The sequence below is a fragment of the Eublepharis macularius genome, chromosome 10 (genome assembly GCF_028583425.1).
Source record: "Eublepharis macularius isolate TG4126 chromosome 10, MPM_Emac_v1.0, whole genome shotgun sequence".
Lineage (NCBI taxonomy): Eukaryota > Metazoa > Chordata > Lepidosauria > Squamata > Eublepharidae > Eublepharis > Eublepharis macularius.
The window spans coordinates 67,907,333-67,923,721 of NC_072799.1; the positions used below are offsets into that span (position 1 = coordinate 67,907,333).

The window sequence follows — 16,389 nt, forward strand, 5'->3', positions numbered from 1 at the left end:
GGGATACTGGATGCTGCATTTAAGATCGAAACAGCATAGTGAATTTTGGTCTTAGTAAAGTATCAATACGAAACTATTTCACAATTAACATCATTTTTAATTATTATTCTTTTAAACTAAATTTCTATTCACTTAAAGAGTTTTAAACCAACCCAACTATTTTGTTTCCTGATTCGGCTCCAGGTTTTGGGGACGTGAGTTTATTTTAGCCAATGTAATTATTTAAACCAGTATATACACATGGTAAGCAATGGGCTTGTTTGCAGACATGACAACCTCAGAGCTAGAACATGATCAAGCAGACCAGGTTGAACTTCTGAAACTGAAATTATTGAGTCAGGAGGCAGAGATATCTATAGACAGCCCCCGCCCCCAAATTAACCAGTGGGCAGAATGCTGGGAGAATGCAAGATAACCCTGGGTGGCCAGTCCACCAGGTCAGGTTGTAACTCAAGGAAACCTGTATGCCTTCCTTCTGTTGCATCTATGTAAATTCCTCAAGCCTTCATACATTTTCTTTGAGTTCCGATGACAGACCCTTTGTACACTGCACAAAATGCTACTGGTGACTGCACCTGCCTCCCTAACAATTATCTGCAATACTTTTTTAATGAACTTGCTACTTTGAGAACATGAGTTAGATCTCTGGTGCCTGTACAGTACCCTGCTGAGGCAGAATACTGGAGAGCTCTCTTCATCAAGTCTTCCCCAATTTCAACTCTTGTTCCATCTTCAATGCTTATGCTTGCTGCTTTGAAAGGAAAAGTGTTGGGATTTGGTGCTCCTCCAGCCAGGGAAATGAGTGATGGGGGAGACGTCTGCATCAGTTCCGCTAAAGGAGAAAAAGGGATCAATAAGATTTAAGGCCTTTTTAACCCATGTTTTTATTTATTTGTTTATTTAGACTTCCTACCTATTCCACTGAGTAGTCAGAGAGGTAACCAAACAATACAGTGCAACAGAAAGGAAAAAAATGAATAATAAAAAGACCATTAAAATTTAAAGTATTAAAAGTTCAAATAAAATAGTATTAAAGGTTCAAGTAAAATATAAGTGTTACAAGTGTCCCCCAAGTGTTTAGGAACTGTAACTGTAAAGTCAGCCCTCTTTATATCTTTAAACATTGATTTTATTTATTTGTTTACTTGTTTATTTAAAACATTTCTAAACAGTCTTTCCACACTAGTTAAGTTCCCCAAGTCCCCAAAACTTATTTGGGTACACTCCTAGATTCTGCAGTTTGTGGTACATCACAAAATCTGGACTGGGAAAGTTTTTGAGGTGCTAACAAAACCACAAATGTGCTCTCCTGGACAGAACTAGAGATAGGCACGAAACGAACCACGGAACAAAATTCTGTACAGAATGGCTGGTTGTTTGCACTGAAACACGTGTTCCATGGGAACGCATGTTTGCGGAACAAACGGATTTTTCCAGCTGTTCCATGGCCGGGTTTGGAGTTTCACTGACCGGCTGAACCCAGTGCAGGGTCTGTGAAACTGACAGCCCCTGCACAGGAGAAAGGGGCTGTCAGTTTCACAGACCCTGCACTGGGTTCAGCCAATGGGCTGAAACCGACATGGGGTCTGTGAAACTGACAGCCTCTTTCTCCTGCTGCCCGGGCTGTCAGTTTGTCAGTTTCACAGCCCCCGCGTTGGAACCGGCTTGGGGGCTGTGAAATGACAGCCTCTCTTCCTGCTGCCCAGGCTGTCAGTTTTACAGACAGCCCAGGCAGCAGAAGAAAGGGGCTGTCTGTTTCAAACGCCCTGGACTGGCTTCAGCAGCCAGTGCAGGGTAGTTGAAATGCCACAGAATAACAAACCACGAACTGGAAAAAGGTTGGAAGTTTGTGATTCGAGGTTCCGTGGAATGCTATGAACTACGAATCACGTGGTTCAGGTTTTTTTGGTTCATTCTTATCTCTAGACAGAACTCTGCTTTTGAACATATAAACCTATTTTATGGTGACAGGTCACTGGTCCATTCTACCGCAGTCTTGTCTATCCTGGCAGCAGCTGTCAAAGATCTCAGGTAGAGATTTTTCTTCTTACTTGAGATCCTTTCCATTGGAGATGCTGGAGACTGGGCTTGGGATCTTTAATATGCCAAACGTGACTTCCACAGAAAGTAAGTCTTTAGACAGTTTAGTGTAGTGGTTAAGAGTGGTAGGACTCTAATCTGGATAACCAGGTTTGACTCCCCACTGCTCCGCTTGAAGCCAGCTTGGTGACCTCGGATCAGTCACAGCTCTTTCAGAGCTCTCTCAGCCTTATCCACCGCACAGGGTGATTGCCGTGAGGGTAATAGTAACATATTATGTAAAGTGCTCTGAGTGGGTGATAAGTTGTCCTAAAGGGTGGTATATAAATCATATGTTGTTGCTGCTGTTGTTATTATCTCAACTGTGCCAGCTCCTCTTTCTGACTCTTGTATCATGTCCTCCTCCTAATCCCATCAGAAACCCATACTAAAAATATGAGGAAAACTTGGGATTGTGGTTCCATCATGGAAAAATGTACTTACTCAGCACTCTTATTGGAGAGGCTTTTCTTGCTGCACTTACTGCAGTTATAAATCGTGAATAATTCATGGCTTTTGGGCCAGTCACCAAATACAGCTCCTAAATAAACTTGATCTAGGCTGAAAGAAAAGAGAATGAAAGGAATCATTGCTTTTTCAAAGCAGTGTTTAAAAAACTCAAAAGGAACACTCACAGAACAATAGCTTTTTCATTACAAAATGAACTTCACCCCATTACCTAAATACTAGTTAGGCAATGTTCCTACATACTCAACTTAGCTATGCATCCTTCATACGTTCTTATAATCAAAACAAATCTTACAATCAAAGTAGATGTTCTTTGCCACACAGAGAACTAGAGAATATTTACCAAATATTCTTTGTTCAGGCATCCAGAATGATCAAACCAGAGTTTGTCGTTTAAGGTACCCATACTAAGGCACAGTTTCATATAACTCCTATAGAGTATCAGTTCAAGAAAATGAAAAAGTTCTTATTAACACCCCCATCCCACCTTCTTTTTAAAATGACTCTTATGGACCAGAGTGGTAAAACTATTATAGTTTTTATACAGTTATTATTATATATTGTCTAATGCCTATGCAGTGTTAGGCCGTTTCCACACACCCTTATAGGGATGGGCCACTCACGGAATGCTGGCAGCTTTTCCCCAGGAATCCAGACATCTCTGTTTGCAAAATGGTTGCAGGCTGTTTGGCTTCTGTTTTTTGGCGTCTTTTCTGGGAATGCACTTTCTGCAGTCCCAGAAAAGGTGCTGAAAAAACAGAAGCCAAACAGCCTGCAACTGTTTTGCAAAGGGGGATGTTGCCAGCGTTCTGTGAGTGCTGAATACAAAAAGCCAGGAATCCACCAGTTAACCAAATCTTACTATTAAATATAAGTGCAAAGTGCAGGTGCAAACAGTGTAAACAGTGTACAATAGCAATAAATGAATATAAATATGAATGCAATTTCAGCTCATCAAAGTCCGTATACAAAATCCATAAATAATCCACAATGGGAGATCTGGAGGTAGGAAAAAGCTGTGCCAGGGTACCAGGTAAGTACCAGGTAAGTAGACCACAGTCCACACAGGGGTAGAAGATGAGTGTGCTGACGGGCAGATGCGTGCATAGATTTTCCAGTTCCCGTTTCGTGTTGAAAACACTTCTTCTTAGGCACAATGAACATGGAAGGGCAGAGTTCTCCCGGTCACAAACACTCCTAGATCATGTCTTTTACTATAAGGTTATCCATAAGTGCACTTTGCACTTATATTTAATAGTAAGATTTGGTTAACTGGTGGATTCCCGGCTTTTTGTATTCAGTGCTATCTACTATCCGGGTTTGTCTCCCCTACTCTTGGTAGCGTTCTGTGAGTGGGCTGTCCCTATAGGGGCGTGTGAAAATGGCTTATGTGATATAAAGCACAGCAAACGGGTAACCACACTTCTGTAGTAGTAGAGACTACAGTCTGTATCCCTTTTCTAAAGCATCTCTCTGAGTGGTTTTCCTACAGCACAGCCCTGTTAACTATTTAATGAAACCCTCCTGAATAATTCAGTTTTGCATAGTTTGGGAAAAGCCAGGAGAGTTGGAGCTTTCTTGACCTCTTCAGGCAGGTCATTCCATAGGGTGGAGGCAACCACAGAAAATGCACATGTACGGGCAGCTTTGGATTTTGCTCATGTGCAAGGTGTATCTGTGGAAGGCCCTGCTCAGATGGGTGAAGCTGCCATAGTGCAGCAGAAGGAGAGAGGTAGGACTAAGCCCATGAAGGGCTTTGTAAGTGATAGCCAAAACCTATAATTGAGCCTGGCAACTAACAAATGGGCCTTGAATTGGGCCCAGTAACCAATGAGCAGCCAATGGAGTGCTTATAGAATGGGTGTAATATGCACATTCCACCTAGCTCCTGACAATAATTGAGCTGTAGGGTTCTGCACCAACTGGAGTCTCTGACTTGACTTTGAGGTGTGACTTATGTATAGTGAATTACAGTAGTCCAGTCTTGATGTTACTGTATGGTGCAGATCCAGGTTGTCAGATCAACTGTGTCAAGGTAGGGGGTATTTTCCAGGCTAGACTGAGGGCCAGACTACAAGTGACAACAGCTATTGCTCCATCTCATAATTGCTAACAGCGTTTTAAAGCAGTTGTGATTCTTTAAAAATTGTCATCTCTCAACCCAGATTGCACATACAGCAGCCCCAGGAGCTATTGTGTCCCGCCCCCGCCCCCACTCATGCCTTTTCAGGTGCCAAAATGGGATGTGCGGGATGGAGGGGGGGTGGGCTGAGGCTGCCATACCACAAGACCCCTCAGCAATTTTTAAAGAATCACAACTGTTTTTAAAACGGCATTGGTGGCCACAAGATGGACCCATGACTGATGGCACTTGTAGTTTGGCTCTGAGTTGGAAGAAAGCCTGTTCTTACAGCTTCCTTAACTTGCTTCTCTAGCAGCAATGCTGGATGCAGTATAACCCCCAGGCTCTTAACTGAGCCCGCAAGGGTCAACTGAACCCCACTGAAAGCGGGGAGCACAATGTCCTTCAAGAGCTCTGCCCTTCCAACCAACATCACTTCCATCATGTCTGGGTTCCGTTTCTATTTGTTTGCTTTCAGCTATCTGATCACAGCTGTCAAGCAGTGACTGAAGACCTCTACTGCATCCTGTGGTGATTTGAGAGCGAGATATACAGCTGGATATACATGCATATTGATCAAGATGGGTAGCTGTGTTAGTCTGTCTGTAGCAGTAGAAAAGACAGACTAACATGGCTACCTATCTTGATCTGTCTCCATGGAAGGCACCATATTTAGCCGTACAGAATGGAAATCGATCAATCTTGTGAAGAAATTTGCCCGACACAAGTTTTGTTAGTCTTATAGGTGCTACTGGACTCTTGCTCTTTTCTACTGCATACTGATGACATCCAATTCCAAAACTACGAATGATTTCTCCTAAAGGCTTTGCACAGGGGTTGAATAACATGGGGGATAAGGTCCTTATGGAACCTTGCAAGATAACTCTCACATTGAGGACAGCCGGTCTCCAGCAGCAACCCTTTGAGTCCATTCCATGAACAATGATTTAAATCCGTCCAAGGCATATCCAAGGCATATCCTTTGATACCGACTTTTGCCTCCAAACATCTCAACAGGATCGCATGGCCTACTGTATCAAAGGCTGCAAAGACGATTTTGTTACATTGCCTGTTTCTTCCAAACAGAAGCTCAAAAAAAAATCCTACTTCTCTGCTACTGTTACTTTGGCAAGTTCACACCCAGTTCTGCTGTTTAACAGACACCCTGGTATGCTCCTCTTCTCAAGCGTATTTCATTCACTTCTATGTACGCAAGGCATTATAACGTGCCATAATCCTACACTGGTTCGGCTGATGCTTTGAAAATTCTTATCACTGATGCTGCCCGTTTCTAACTTAGATTGTTTCTTAACAGTGGGCTACCCTGAGTCTGCAAGGAGGGGAGGAGAGGCTGGGAAGGGTTCGCAGTCCTCAATATAATGTGTAACCCTGCCCTGAATCAGTGTCTTAAGGATGAACCACACAACCACAAATCAATCCTATGAGCATGGAAAATTCAAATTAGATTTCAACGGTTACGCAGCATTTCTGTATGTAATAGAATGTTTTCTGCCTTTTCACTTCATCAGATCCTAAACATTGATCTGGAAGTGGCCTAGAGCAATTAAGTGAAACCTTTGCCATGTAATACACTTTGAATTTGCCACTTGCTCCGGTCTGCTTTCGGGTTGCATGTAACAGCCCTCAGTTCAGCCACACTTGGCACAATCCCCATTTTGAAGTATGTCTAGTAGAGTTCATTCTAAAGGTGAATGTAGAGTTAGAAAGCAAGCAAAGCTGAATATTCTGCCCAGGGCTTTTTTCCTGGGAAAAGAGGTGGTGGAACTCAGTAGTGGAACTCAAGACCACACAATGACATCACTTTGGGTCAGCTGGAACAAGGGGGGAGTTTTTTAAAGTTTAAATTGCCATTGGTGAAAATGGTCACATGGTTGGTGGCCGCGCCCCCTGATCTCCAGACAGAGGGGAGTTTGATTGCCCTCCGCGCTGGCGCAGAGGGCAATCTAAACTCCCCTCTGTCTGGAGATCAGGGAGCGGGGCCACCAGCCATGTGACCATTTTCAAGAGGTGCGGGAACTCCGTTCCACCACGTTCCCGCTGAAAAAAAGCCCTGATTCTGCCTATTTGTTTTATTATTCTAGAAGATACTCTTTCCCTAATCCCTAGGCAGAGCTAAATCAAGCTGAGAGGTGTGACAAATGAGTATCACTTATTCATTCTATTTAATGAGAATCCATCTTTGTTTCTCTGGCTCTATTAAGGATTGTATTTTAAAGTTCTTTGTCTAATGCAAGCAGTCATGGTTGTGTCACAACATGTCAGACTGGAAGAAAAGATGCTGTCTCTAGAAAGAACAATAGAAAAATCATCTTTAAAATGTTTTAACCAGATTTTTCACATACTAGTTTCTTCTGCCTTCAAAACATCTATTTGTAGTGATTTCCACCCCTAGGGGTACAAGGCACTGTCATTATTCCCCTTCTACCCTTATCCAAAATGGATCATGGGAAGTTGTTTTTAAAAAAGCACCAGAATTGCAGTGTCACACCTAATAGGTCTATTCAGACATCACAAAGGCATTTGGAAACATTAATGACAGAATAATTAAGTATCTGCATCCAAAGCCCAAAAGGGATGGGTTGGAAAGAGGAAATGCTATTCCATTTCCTCCCAGGTGGTCCTAAAACCATCCCATTTCTTTTCAGTGGATGTAAAAACATCATCTTGACCTACAATCAGAGTACCACAAAGGAACTTTGCTATTATCGTTCCGCCGGGCCTGTAAGACAGAGCTGTTCCGCCAGGCGTTTGGTGATTGAAGGGGGCGGTGCCATGTCGGCCTCCCACCTTTGGGGTGGGGAAGGTTCTCCCCACCACTGCACCTTGTTAATTTGTTTTATTATTTGTATATTGATTTTAGTTTTTGTTTTTATCAATTTTAACTGTTCACCGCCCAGAGCCCCTGGGATGGGCGGTATATAAATTGAATAAATAAATAAATAAATGGGTTAAATAGGAGAGGGCTACTATGCATGTAGCATTTATTCATCAACAGCAATGAATACAGAGATTATCCTAATGTGCTCACTTAGGAGGCCAGTTGTGTTGCAAAGACAGCAGATACCATGCACTGCGATGTCTGGATAATGCACCTCTTGATGGTTATGTTCTGCTCCTTTCTCTGAAGTTCTTACTGCTAAAGATGTCCTTCTTGTGTTCTTAGTTTCAGTTCTTGGTTCCCAGTTTGGACCCTCAGCTTTGGATGTTACCCAATAGACCATTCACCTGACCACAAGTTTGTGCAAGTGTCCTTAGTTGGTTACACCCTTGTGGTTTTGCTTATGTCTGTACTTTCTCTAGTGGGTCTTCACAAGATGCATGCAGCTGTTCCTCAGTTTCTAGCAACCCATTCGTCAGCCGTGATCTCTTTTCCCATACATTTTTCAGTCACACTCCATAGGCCATGTTGACCTTGTATATCAGTGTTTCTTCAACACCTCAAAGATATATTGATACATGTCACTTATTTGCTCATTCACATTTGCCCATTCTTCATTTTACTTGTTGCAAGAATAAAGTCATAATGGCATGGTGAAAAAACATCCATAAAATATGTCATGCTCACTCCTGTTGGGCAAAGAGAAGCTAGCTGGGGCTTCACCTGATGAAGGAAGATGAAGCCAACTCTGGGCAAGTGTAGAGCAACACAGCCTACTCCCTCTAGGCTTTCCCAGGCCAGAGCTGTTCATGGAGCTGGGAAAGGGAGGTGGACTTTTAGAACAACAACCCCAACAGAGCATTTCATAAATGCAAACTGAATGAACAAAAATACTTTTAATTATACTGCTCCTTTGGCCAATGAGTCTTGAGCAATTCAGAACAAAAATACAAGATGATTGACAGCTAGGACATTAAATGAACAAAAACAAGAGGGTACGGGTTGCTGGAATTTTGATTCTCAAACCCTTCCTCTCACTCCCGGTATAGAAGGGTTAGCTAAGTTTCCACAGTGATAGGCAGTGGCAACTCTACATGTTCTGGAGTAATCTGGAAATTAAGAAGGTTACAGCTATATATTTAATATGTAATATTGCATTATTGTATGTGTGTGTTGGTGGGGTGGTGCACACAGCATAAGTAGCTACGTGGTTCTTTTGGTTGAGGATAATTGTGAATGTGGCTCTTTGTGCATCACAGAATGAGTACCACCGGTCTATATACACTCCTTACCATCATCTTTCCTTAAAGTTTAATCATAGAAAGACAAGGAGGTATTGGTTGAACAAAAATAAAACATACATCTTAGAAAAAATAGTGAGACAGAAAACCATGAGATATTTTCTTGTGCTTCCTCGCATTTTCATTAACTGCTCCAGTTCCAGTTAAAGAGACCTTTAATGGTTACCATAGAGTTTTTGCAAAATGCTAGAGCATCTGCCATATCATTTATGTTTTTTTCTGATATAAGTACGTCAACATGAGTTTCTTCTCCCCATATTCTCCTGCCAGCACCCAAAGTGCCAGGAGGCAAAAAAACCCCAGGGTGCTAGACATCCCTAACACAGACCTGCCCATTCCATGTCTTGCACTCTAACCATTGCACAACACTGGCAATGGGGAAGGGGGCAGTGACAGCACAATACTGAACCCACCAAGATTAACTGCAGCTCCGCCAGCACTAATTCCAATCTCTTCCTCCAGTGCTTGCTGAAAATGAAGATGAACTAATGGTATAGCTGCCCAGTTCCCACCCACCTACCCCCAGCTCAGCCCAGGCCAGCCAGGCGGGACTCTGCTGTTCCTTCCAGAGCCAGCACTTTAACATTATTCAGGGGTAGGGGGAAAATAAACTTAAGTGATATTAATGTTGAATTATTTTTTTTCATTAATTAATTTTAAATCTCAATTTCTCATTTCAGGGGGTACCATTACATCTACTGCACCCCCATCATTTAGGGCAGTAAGTGTGAGTATGCATGTATGAGAGAGAATAGAAACTGCAAGCATACTAAGCTTTTAAGTTGCACTTTTTATTAAATTCATAGAAAATATTTCCATATTAGCTGGAAGTACACATTCACGTTATGCTTCTTTTTTCTTTCTAAATTACTAACAATTTTATGGAAATGGCGCTCTCTCACACATATACACACATACTGATAACATCCTCTTTTATACCTCACATTATTCTATGTTTATGTTTATTATTCTATGTTTATGGGTTTTTTAAAAAATTCTTTTTTCATTACTTACTGCAGGATTTTCTCACAGCAGGAAAAGATCCTCTGCATAACTAAGATTTCTCTGCTATAAAAGGGATTTTAAAAAATATATATAAAATCAAAATTAGAAAGTTTATCCTCCTCTCTATTAAAAAAGTTTACTAAGCACTGGTAGAAGGAATGGGTAGGCAACCTTTTCGGCTTGAAAGTCACGCATTGTTTTACCTGTGAAGATGTTGGTGCTCCAACAAATAAAATAGGGGTGGAGAGAGTGCCAAAGGCTGCACATGGCCAGACACATTGGGAGCAAGTCAGTTCTCACTGCAACTCCCAGCTCTTCAGGAACTTGCTTCCAGAACAGCTTTTGGCCTGTGTCCCAGAGGCAAAGGTGGGCATGAACTACGAGCATCACATTCTCCCATGCCGCCTGTCCCACTGGTATTACCAGCGCCTCAGGGGCATTGCTTTGGTTGCCCGGGCAGAGAACAGGTCTGGCATGGCAAGCAAAGGGACTTGTGTGCCACAGTGAGGGGTTACCTAACATGGTTGTAATACTTCGTTCTATTCTATCAAAAGAAGCAAAAGTGGATAGTGTTGTCTATCTTTTTACCCTACAGAAGGATTATATTAGCTAGAGGGGTGGAACATTTGCAATATTTATTTCTGTTTAATACTGACAGAAAACTGTTGGCCAGCGTGTGGTCAGCAAGGAAGAGAAATACAAAAGAAGCACCAATAGTAATGGTTCTGAAATGAAAAGCATCTGAGTGAAAGCGGATGTGCCCAGCTGGCAGAAGGTATACCGCTGATAAACACAGTGTTCCTCTAACAGGCGGCGCTGGCTCTTGGATCTCATCCTCCAGGGTTCTACCACCTCTTCTTCCCAGTCTGGACAGACACCTATCTGCATGATGTTTTAGAATTTAATTAGATAAAACTGAAGAAGTCCCCCCAAAGCAGGAGGGATATGGTGCAGATGTAACAAAGCACCTTGGGAATCCACTCTGAAGCCTAAATTGCCCGACTTCAGTTTATATGAGTGATGATGGCTCAGGAACACAGCATCTGCTTGGCATACAGAAAGCCACAGGTTCAAGGCCTGGCACCTCCAGTTTAAAAGGATCATGTGGGAGGTGCTGTGAAAGACCTCCACCTGAGACCCTGGAGAGTCACTGCCAATCGGAGTAGACAATTCTGACCTTGACAGACCTAGGGTCTAAGTCAGTATAAGGCACTTCCATGCAACTAGTACATGTGGAATCCAGTACAAGTGAGTTAAAGTGGGTTGAAGAAATGCAAGACTGCACTGATAATCTGAAGAACGTCTTCCGAAAAGATGACCTAAGAATTGGCAGTGAACTGGTCTAGAAGTGCAGCAGACCCATCTCTATGTGGTCCCCTGGGTGCTACTGTCTACTGCCTTTTTTTATCAGCACATCCTCAGAAATACTTTTGAAAGGGACAAGCGATCCCTAAACAGCATAGTCTCTCTGCAGGTGCACCCAAAACGGACTAAAGCATGATTTCTTAAAGAAATTCCTTGGAGCAAGACTCATCTCTACCTTTTCATCAGCTTCAGCCCTGCAACCCGCTGACCTAAGAAGTAAGGCAAAGTTCGGGGACTCAACCTAAAAGGGCATTTATTGCCGCCTTCAGCTGAAGAAAGCAGGCAATGTAGGTTTAAAAATAAGCGAATAAACATGGGTAAAACAGAAGGTGCCCCTGAGCACGTGCAGAGCGCCCCTTGCATTGCTGGTTATTTCGAAGGCTGTTTAAAGGCACCGCCCCTCCCAGGAACCTCTAGCGGCCGGCGGGGGGCGGAGTGAGGCGGAAAGCGACGTTTCCCTCTTCTACCGCCTCCGCCCGCACGGCCGAGCGTCACAACAGCACCAAACGCAGGCAGGCTCTCTTGCGTAACGCCGCGCCGCTGGCTCCCGAAGGAGCGTTTCGAGCCTTTGTGCGGCTGCCGCCGCGGAAGCCCGGCCCGCGGAGGACGTGCCGCCCCAGCCACAGAGCGAAGCCCTTCGGCCTCGAGAATCAGCCGGCCTAAACACGCGGCGAACGCGGCGCTCGGCAAAGCCTGGTGGAGTTTGGCGCTGGAGCGCGGAAAGAGTCGCACTAACCTTCCCCGGGAACGCCGCCCGCTGGGCAGGTGTGAGGAAGCCTCGCCTCTGCTGCCGCTGCCCGCGAAAACCGCCTTGCCTCGAGGAGAGAGGCCCTGGAGCCGGCTGTTGGGCCCGCGGAGACTTTGGGCTCCGTCTGCCGGGCCTTCCTGATACCCGACTGGGCATGTGCACATGCGGTTTAGTTGCATATGCTGTTCAGTTCCAAGAAATCTTGCTAAAGAGCACATGGGAGGTCGCTGTGTCTAGGAAAGAGCTGGACTTGGACTAGGGGGTCATGACAGGGTGATTAAAGCCTAGGGTTGCCAGATCCAGGCTGGGAAATTCCTGGAGATTTGGGGATGGAGCTTGGAGAGGGTGGGGTTTGGGGAAGGTGGGACCACAGCAGGGTATAATGCCAAAGCAGCCATTTTCTCCAGGTGAACTTATCTCTGTGGCTTGGATATCAGTTGTAATTCCGGGAGATCTCCAGCCACCACCTGGAGGCTGGCAACCCTATTAAAGCCCCATGTTTTCGATGGGAAAGCAAAACTCTGGAAACATAATGAATGCTACTGAGCATGTGCAGGATGCTGGTTCTCTCTCCCCGCCCCCCCCCCTGGTTTTATCCCCTACACACCTGGATGAGAATTAAGCATTTATCAAAGTTGATCTATGTGATTTATTAGCATACTGTAGAGACAATTTGTCCATAGGCAAGTTTAAAAGTTAGCGTCTGGACCCTTTTAAATATATTCGGTTTCTTAATTGCAGAGCCAAAGACAGTTTGACTGAAACTGTTATGTCTGTGGAAAAGGTGTCACTCAAGCTATTTCATTTACTTGAGCATGAATATTAAAATAGTAGATAGTGATATTGGTCCATAGGATTTTTTTAAATAAAAGGTGTAACATCTTTTCAGTAAGGCCAATTAGAGCCAGTGTGGTGTAGTGGTTAGAGTGTCAGACTAGGATCTGGGAGACCCACGTTCAGATCTCCACTCTGACATGGAAACAAGCTGGGTGACATTCAACCAATCACATGCTCAGCCTAACCTACCTCACAGGGTTCTTAGGATAAAAAATGAGAGAAGAACAATGTAAACCACTTTAGGTCTCCATTGTGGAGAGAGGCAGGGTATAAATGAATTAATAAAATATCACAAAACTATGTGCAAGCTTTAGAATTTCTCAGAATTCTTCATCAGGCTGGATGTTCAGTTCAACTATATTTGTTACTGGTCACTTTAATTATTGTTTAAACTTACTGTCACCTCAACATTTGATTTAAAAAGTGACATACATAGATTCAGTTGTGGCAAGATTTCACTGAGGTAATTTTTAGGATTTAATATCAGAGGCAGGCCAGCCAATATTTGACACAAACAGGTTTCACTTCTGTTCTTTAAATTATATATTTTACCTACAACAAGAAAAGTTGTTAAATTAATTGGTTGTAGTCACTCAGTATTCTGTATAGCATTTTAGGCTACCTTTAGGTGTTCCATTTTGCATGTGTCTAGTTAGACACATGAGGTGACTTTTGCAGGGTCCTGTTCATAGACATTTGTGATTGAGTTCTCACTGACCGCTAGATGTCGCCTATGTGCTTTACTCTGAACAACAAAAAATGACAGTCTCAAGCAAAATTGTGTCAGTTTATTCCATTTCATAGTAATTGCTTCACTGTAGGCAGTTTGTGGAACTGGAAGGAATGAGTCCTGCCTGAGCTATTACCGATCTGAATTTCACTGTAAGGGTTAATTCCAGTCAGGACCCGTTAGTGGTTTGTGAAATAACTAAATGGAGAGCATAGAAGGTGATATCATTAGATTAGCATTAATAATGTATGCTTATGAAAGGCTTGCTTTGAAATCAGTAAGATTCATATTATAAAGTCAAGTGAGTCTAAAGCCACACAACTGTTATCAGGCAACTGCTGCTTCTGCTAAACATTTATTCAGAACCAGCAGTGTGCTAGACAGTGTGTAGCATCCAGTTGGCCTTTTTCTTCAGTAGGGCAACACCTGTGCTATCAGCCGTATTTTGCTATTCATTGACTTCCCATTTGCAGTTTTGATGTGCTACATAGCAGATGAAAACCTCTTGCAAAAAGGCCGTTTCTGCCTTCAGAAATGGGTCAAAGGGTAAAAACACAACTAGGGATTCCACATTTGAAGATCTAATGATGTCTTAATTTAGATATTGCACTAATTTTTATTACATTTCCATAGATCCCTGCATCGTACTAAGCTTGAAATACCAAAAATATTTTCTCACATCTGATTTAGGATGACTAAATAAATAGTAATTTTAATCATTTTTTTTCACCCCAGAAAATAATGAAGGCCCATTTCTTTTATCCTTCAAATGATCGTCCAGAATTTTCATTTGTATTATATTGTTGAAGGCTTTCATGGCCGGAGAACAGCCCGGCGATACAGCCTGGAAAATCCACAATAACCATCTTTCATTTGTATTATTTTGGCCTTGACTATTAAATCAAGAAAAAAATCTAGTTTATTTTTATTCTTCTTTTAAACTATTTGCCATGAAAGCTTGCTGGATGACCATAGGGCAGTTATACACTCTCTGCCTAACCTTCCTCACAGGGTTGTTGTGTAGATAAAATGAAAGAGGAGAACAATGTAAGCTGCTTTGCATCTCCACAAGGGAGAAAATAACGTACTGACTAAAATACAAAGGATCTTTAAATGAATAAATAAAAAAGGTTTGTATCGCAACCCTGGTAATGAAAGTCAGTACAAATAGGAAGGGTTTATAGTTATTTCAGAAGATATTAAGCTACTGAGATCTGGTGCTGAGAGTCATTTCATGGTTGTGGTAACTGACATGGTAACTGATGTGTTAGTTTTGTACATACTGAACACTTGATCATGCAGTTTTCCATATGCAGTTGTTACCCAAATTGCTATACATGTGGTGTCCCTGTAACAAGCAAATGTGTCTCCTTGTTGGCCAATGTGTATTGCAGGGTATTTAAAACAATATTTTGGGATCTTTAATAAGTGTATACTAAGGTCTAGATACAGCCCAGAACTCAATGAGGGGGAATAAGCATTCTTAAAATGAAAAAGGGTTTTTTATTGAGATAACAAGCCAAATTAACTGTTACAAGGAATGAGAAAGAAAGAGACTGCAAAGTAGCAACCAAAAACCTTTCCCTAAAAGCTACCTGTCTAGGAGAAAACAAAATGATGGACCTGTTCTATAGAGTGTGGAGATTCTGTAGAGTCCTGATGCGAAGAGTAGAGTGGGGTGTAGAGACTGAGGTGACCTTGTGTCTCCACGGGCAGTAGCTGGAAAAACTACTGCTATATATTGGAGATTTGGGGGCAATATTTATGGCCCAGATCATAGAATCGTAGGGTTGGAAGGGACCTCTAGGGTTATCTAGTTCAATCCCCTGCACAATGCAGGAAATTCACAACTACCCTCCCAACTGCCACAGTGACCCCTGCTCCATGCCCAGAAAATGGCAAGACCCCTCCAGGATCCCTAGCCAAACTGGCCTGTGGAAAATTGCTACGTGACTCCAAGGTGATGATCGGCATTACCCTTGGCATGTAAGAAGGCCACGAAAACTATGCACTGATGTAACCCATTTTGCCCTTCCCTTCATAATCTGCCCAGGTTTACAGAATCAGCATTGCTGTGAGATGGCCGTTTAGCCTCTGTTTAAAAACCTCCAAAGAAGGAGAGCCCACCACCTCCCGAGGAAGCCTGTTCTACTGAGGGACCGCTCTAACTGTCAGGAAGTTCTTCCTAATGTTTAGCCGGAGGCTCTTTTGATTTAAGTTCAAGCTATTGGTTCTGGTACGACCTTCTGGGGCAGCGGAAAACAACTCTGTGCCATCCTCTATATGACAGCCCTTCAAGTACTTGAAGATGGTTATCATATCGCTTCTCAGTTGTCTCCAGACTAAACATTCTGAGCTCCTTCAACCTTTCCTCATAGGACTTGGTCTCCAGACCCCTCACCATCTTCGTTGCCCTCCTTCCAGCTTGTTTATATCCTTCTGAAGTCATGGTGCCTAAAACTGAACTCAATACTCCAGGTGAGGTCTAAGCAGAGCAGAGCAAAACCATCACTTCTCGTGGTTTAGACACTGTGCTTCTGTTTATTCAGCCCAAAACCGCATTTGCCTTTTTAGCGACTATATCACACTGCTGACTCATAATTAGCGTATGGTCTACAAAGTCCCCTAGAACCTTTTTGCAGATACTACTGCCAAGACAAATCTCCCCCATCCTATAATTATGCATTTGATTTTTCCTTCCTAAATGCAGAACTTTGCATTCATCTCTGCTGAAATTCATTTTACTTGTTTTAGCCCAGTTTTCCAGCCTGTCAAGATCATCCTGTATCCTTACTCTGTCTTCAACCATATTTGAAGTATCACCTGCAAATTTAA

General features: G+C 42.9%; 1 protein-coding gene across 1 annotated transcript in view; it reads right to left on the reverse strand.

Moving 5' to 3' along the window:
• Positions 1 to 12,154, reverse strand: part of AADAT (aminoadipate aminotransferase) — a 28,697-nt gene extending 16,543 nt beyond the window's left edge. Inside the window, exons 1-3 of the mRNA XM_054990303.1 lie at positions 11,976 to 12,154; positions 2,524 to 2,640; positions 664 to 832 (exon numbers count right to left, since the gene is read on the reverse strand). Of these exons, the coding sequence (XP_054846278.1) occupies positions 664 to 832; positions 2,524 to 2,590 (236 nt within the window). The 5' untranslated portion in view covers positions 2,591 to 2,640; positions 11,976 to 12,154. The remainder of the gene's footprint in view (positions 1 to 663; positions 833 to 2,523; positions 2,641 to 11,975) is intronic.
• Between the last annotated feature and the right edge of the window lie 4,235 nt (positions 12,155 to 16,389).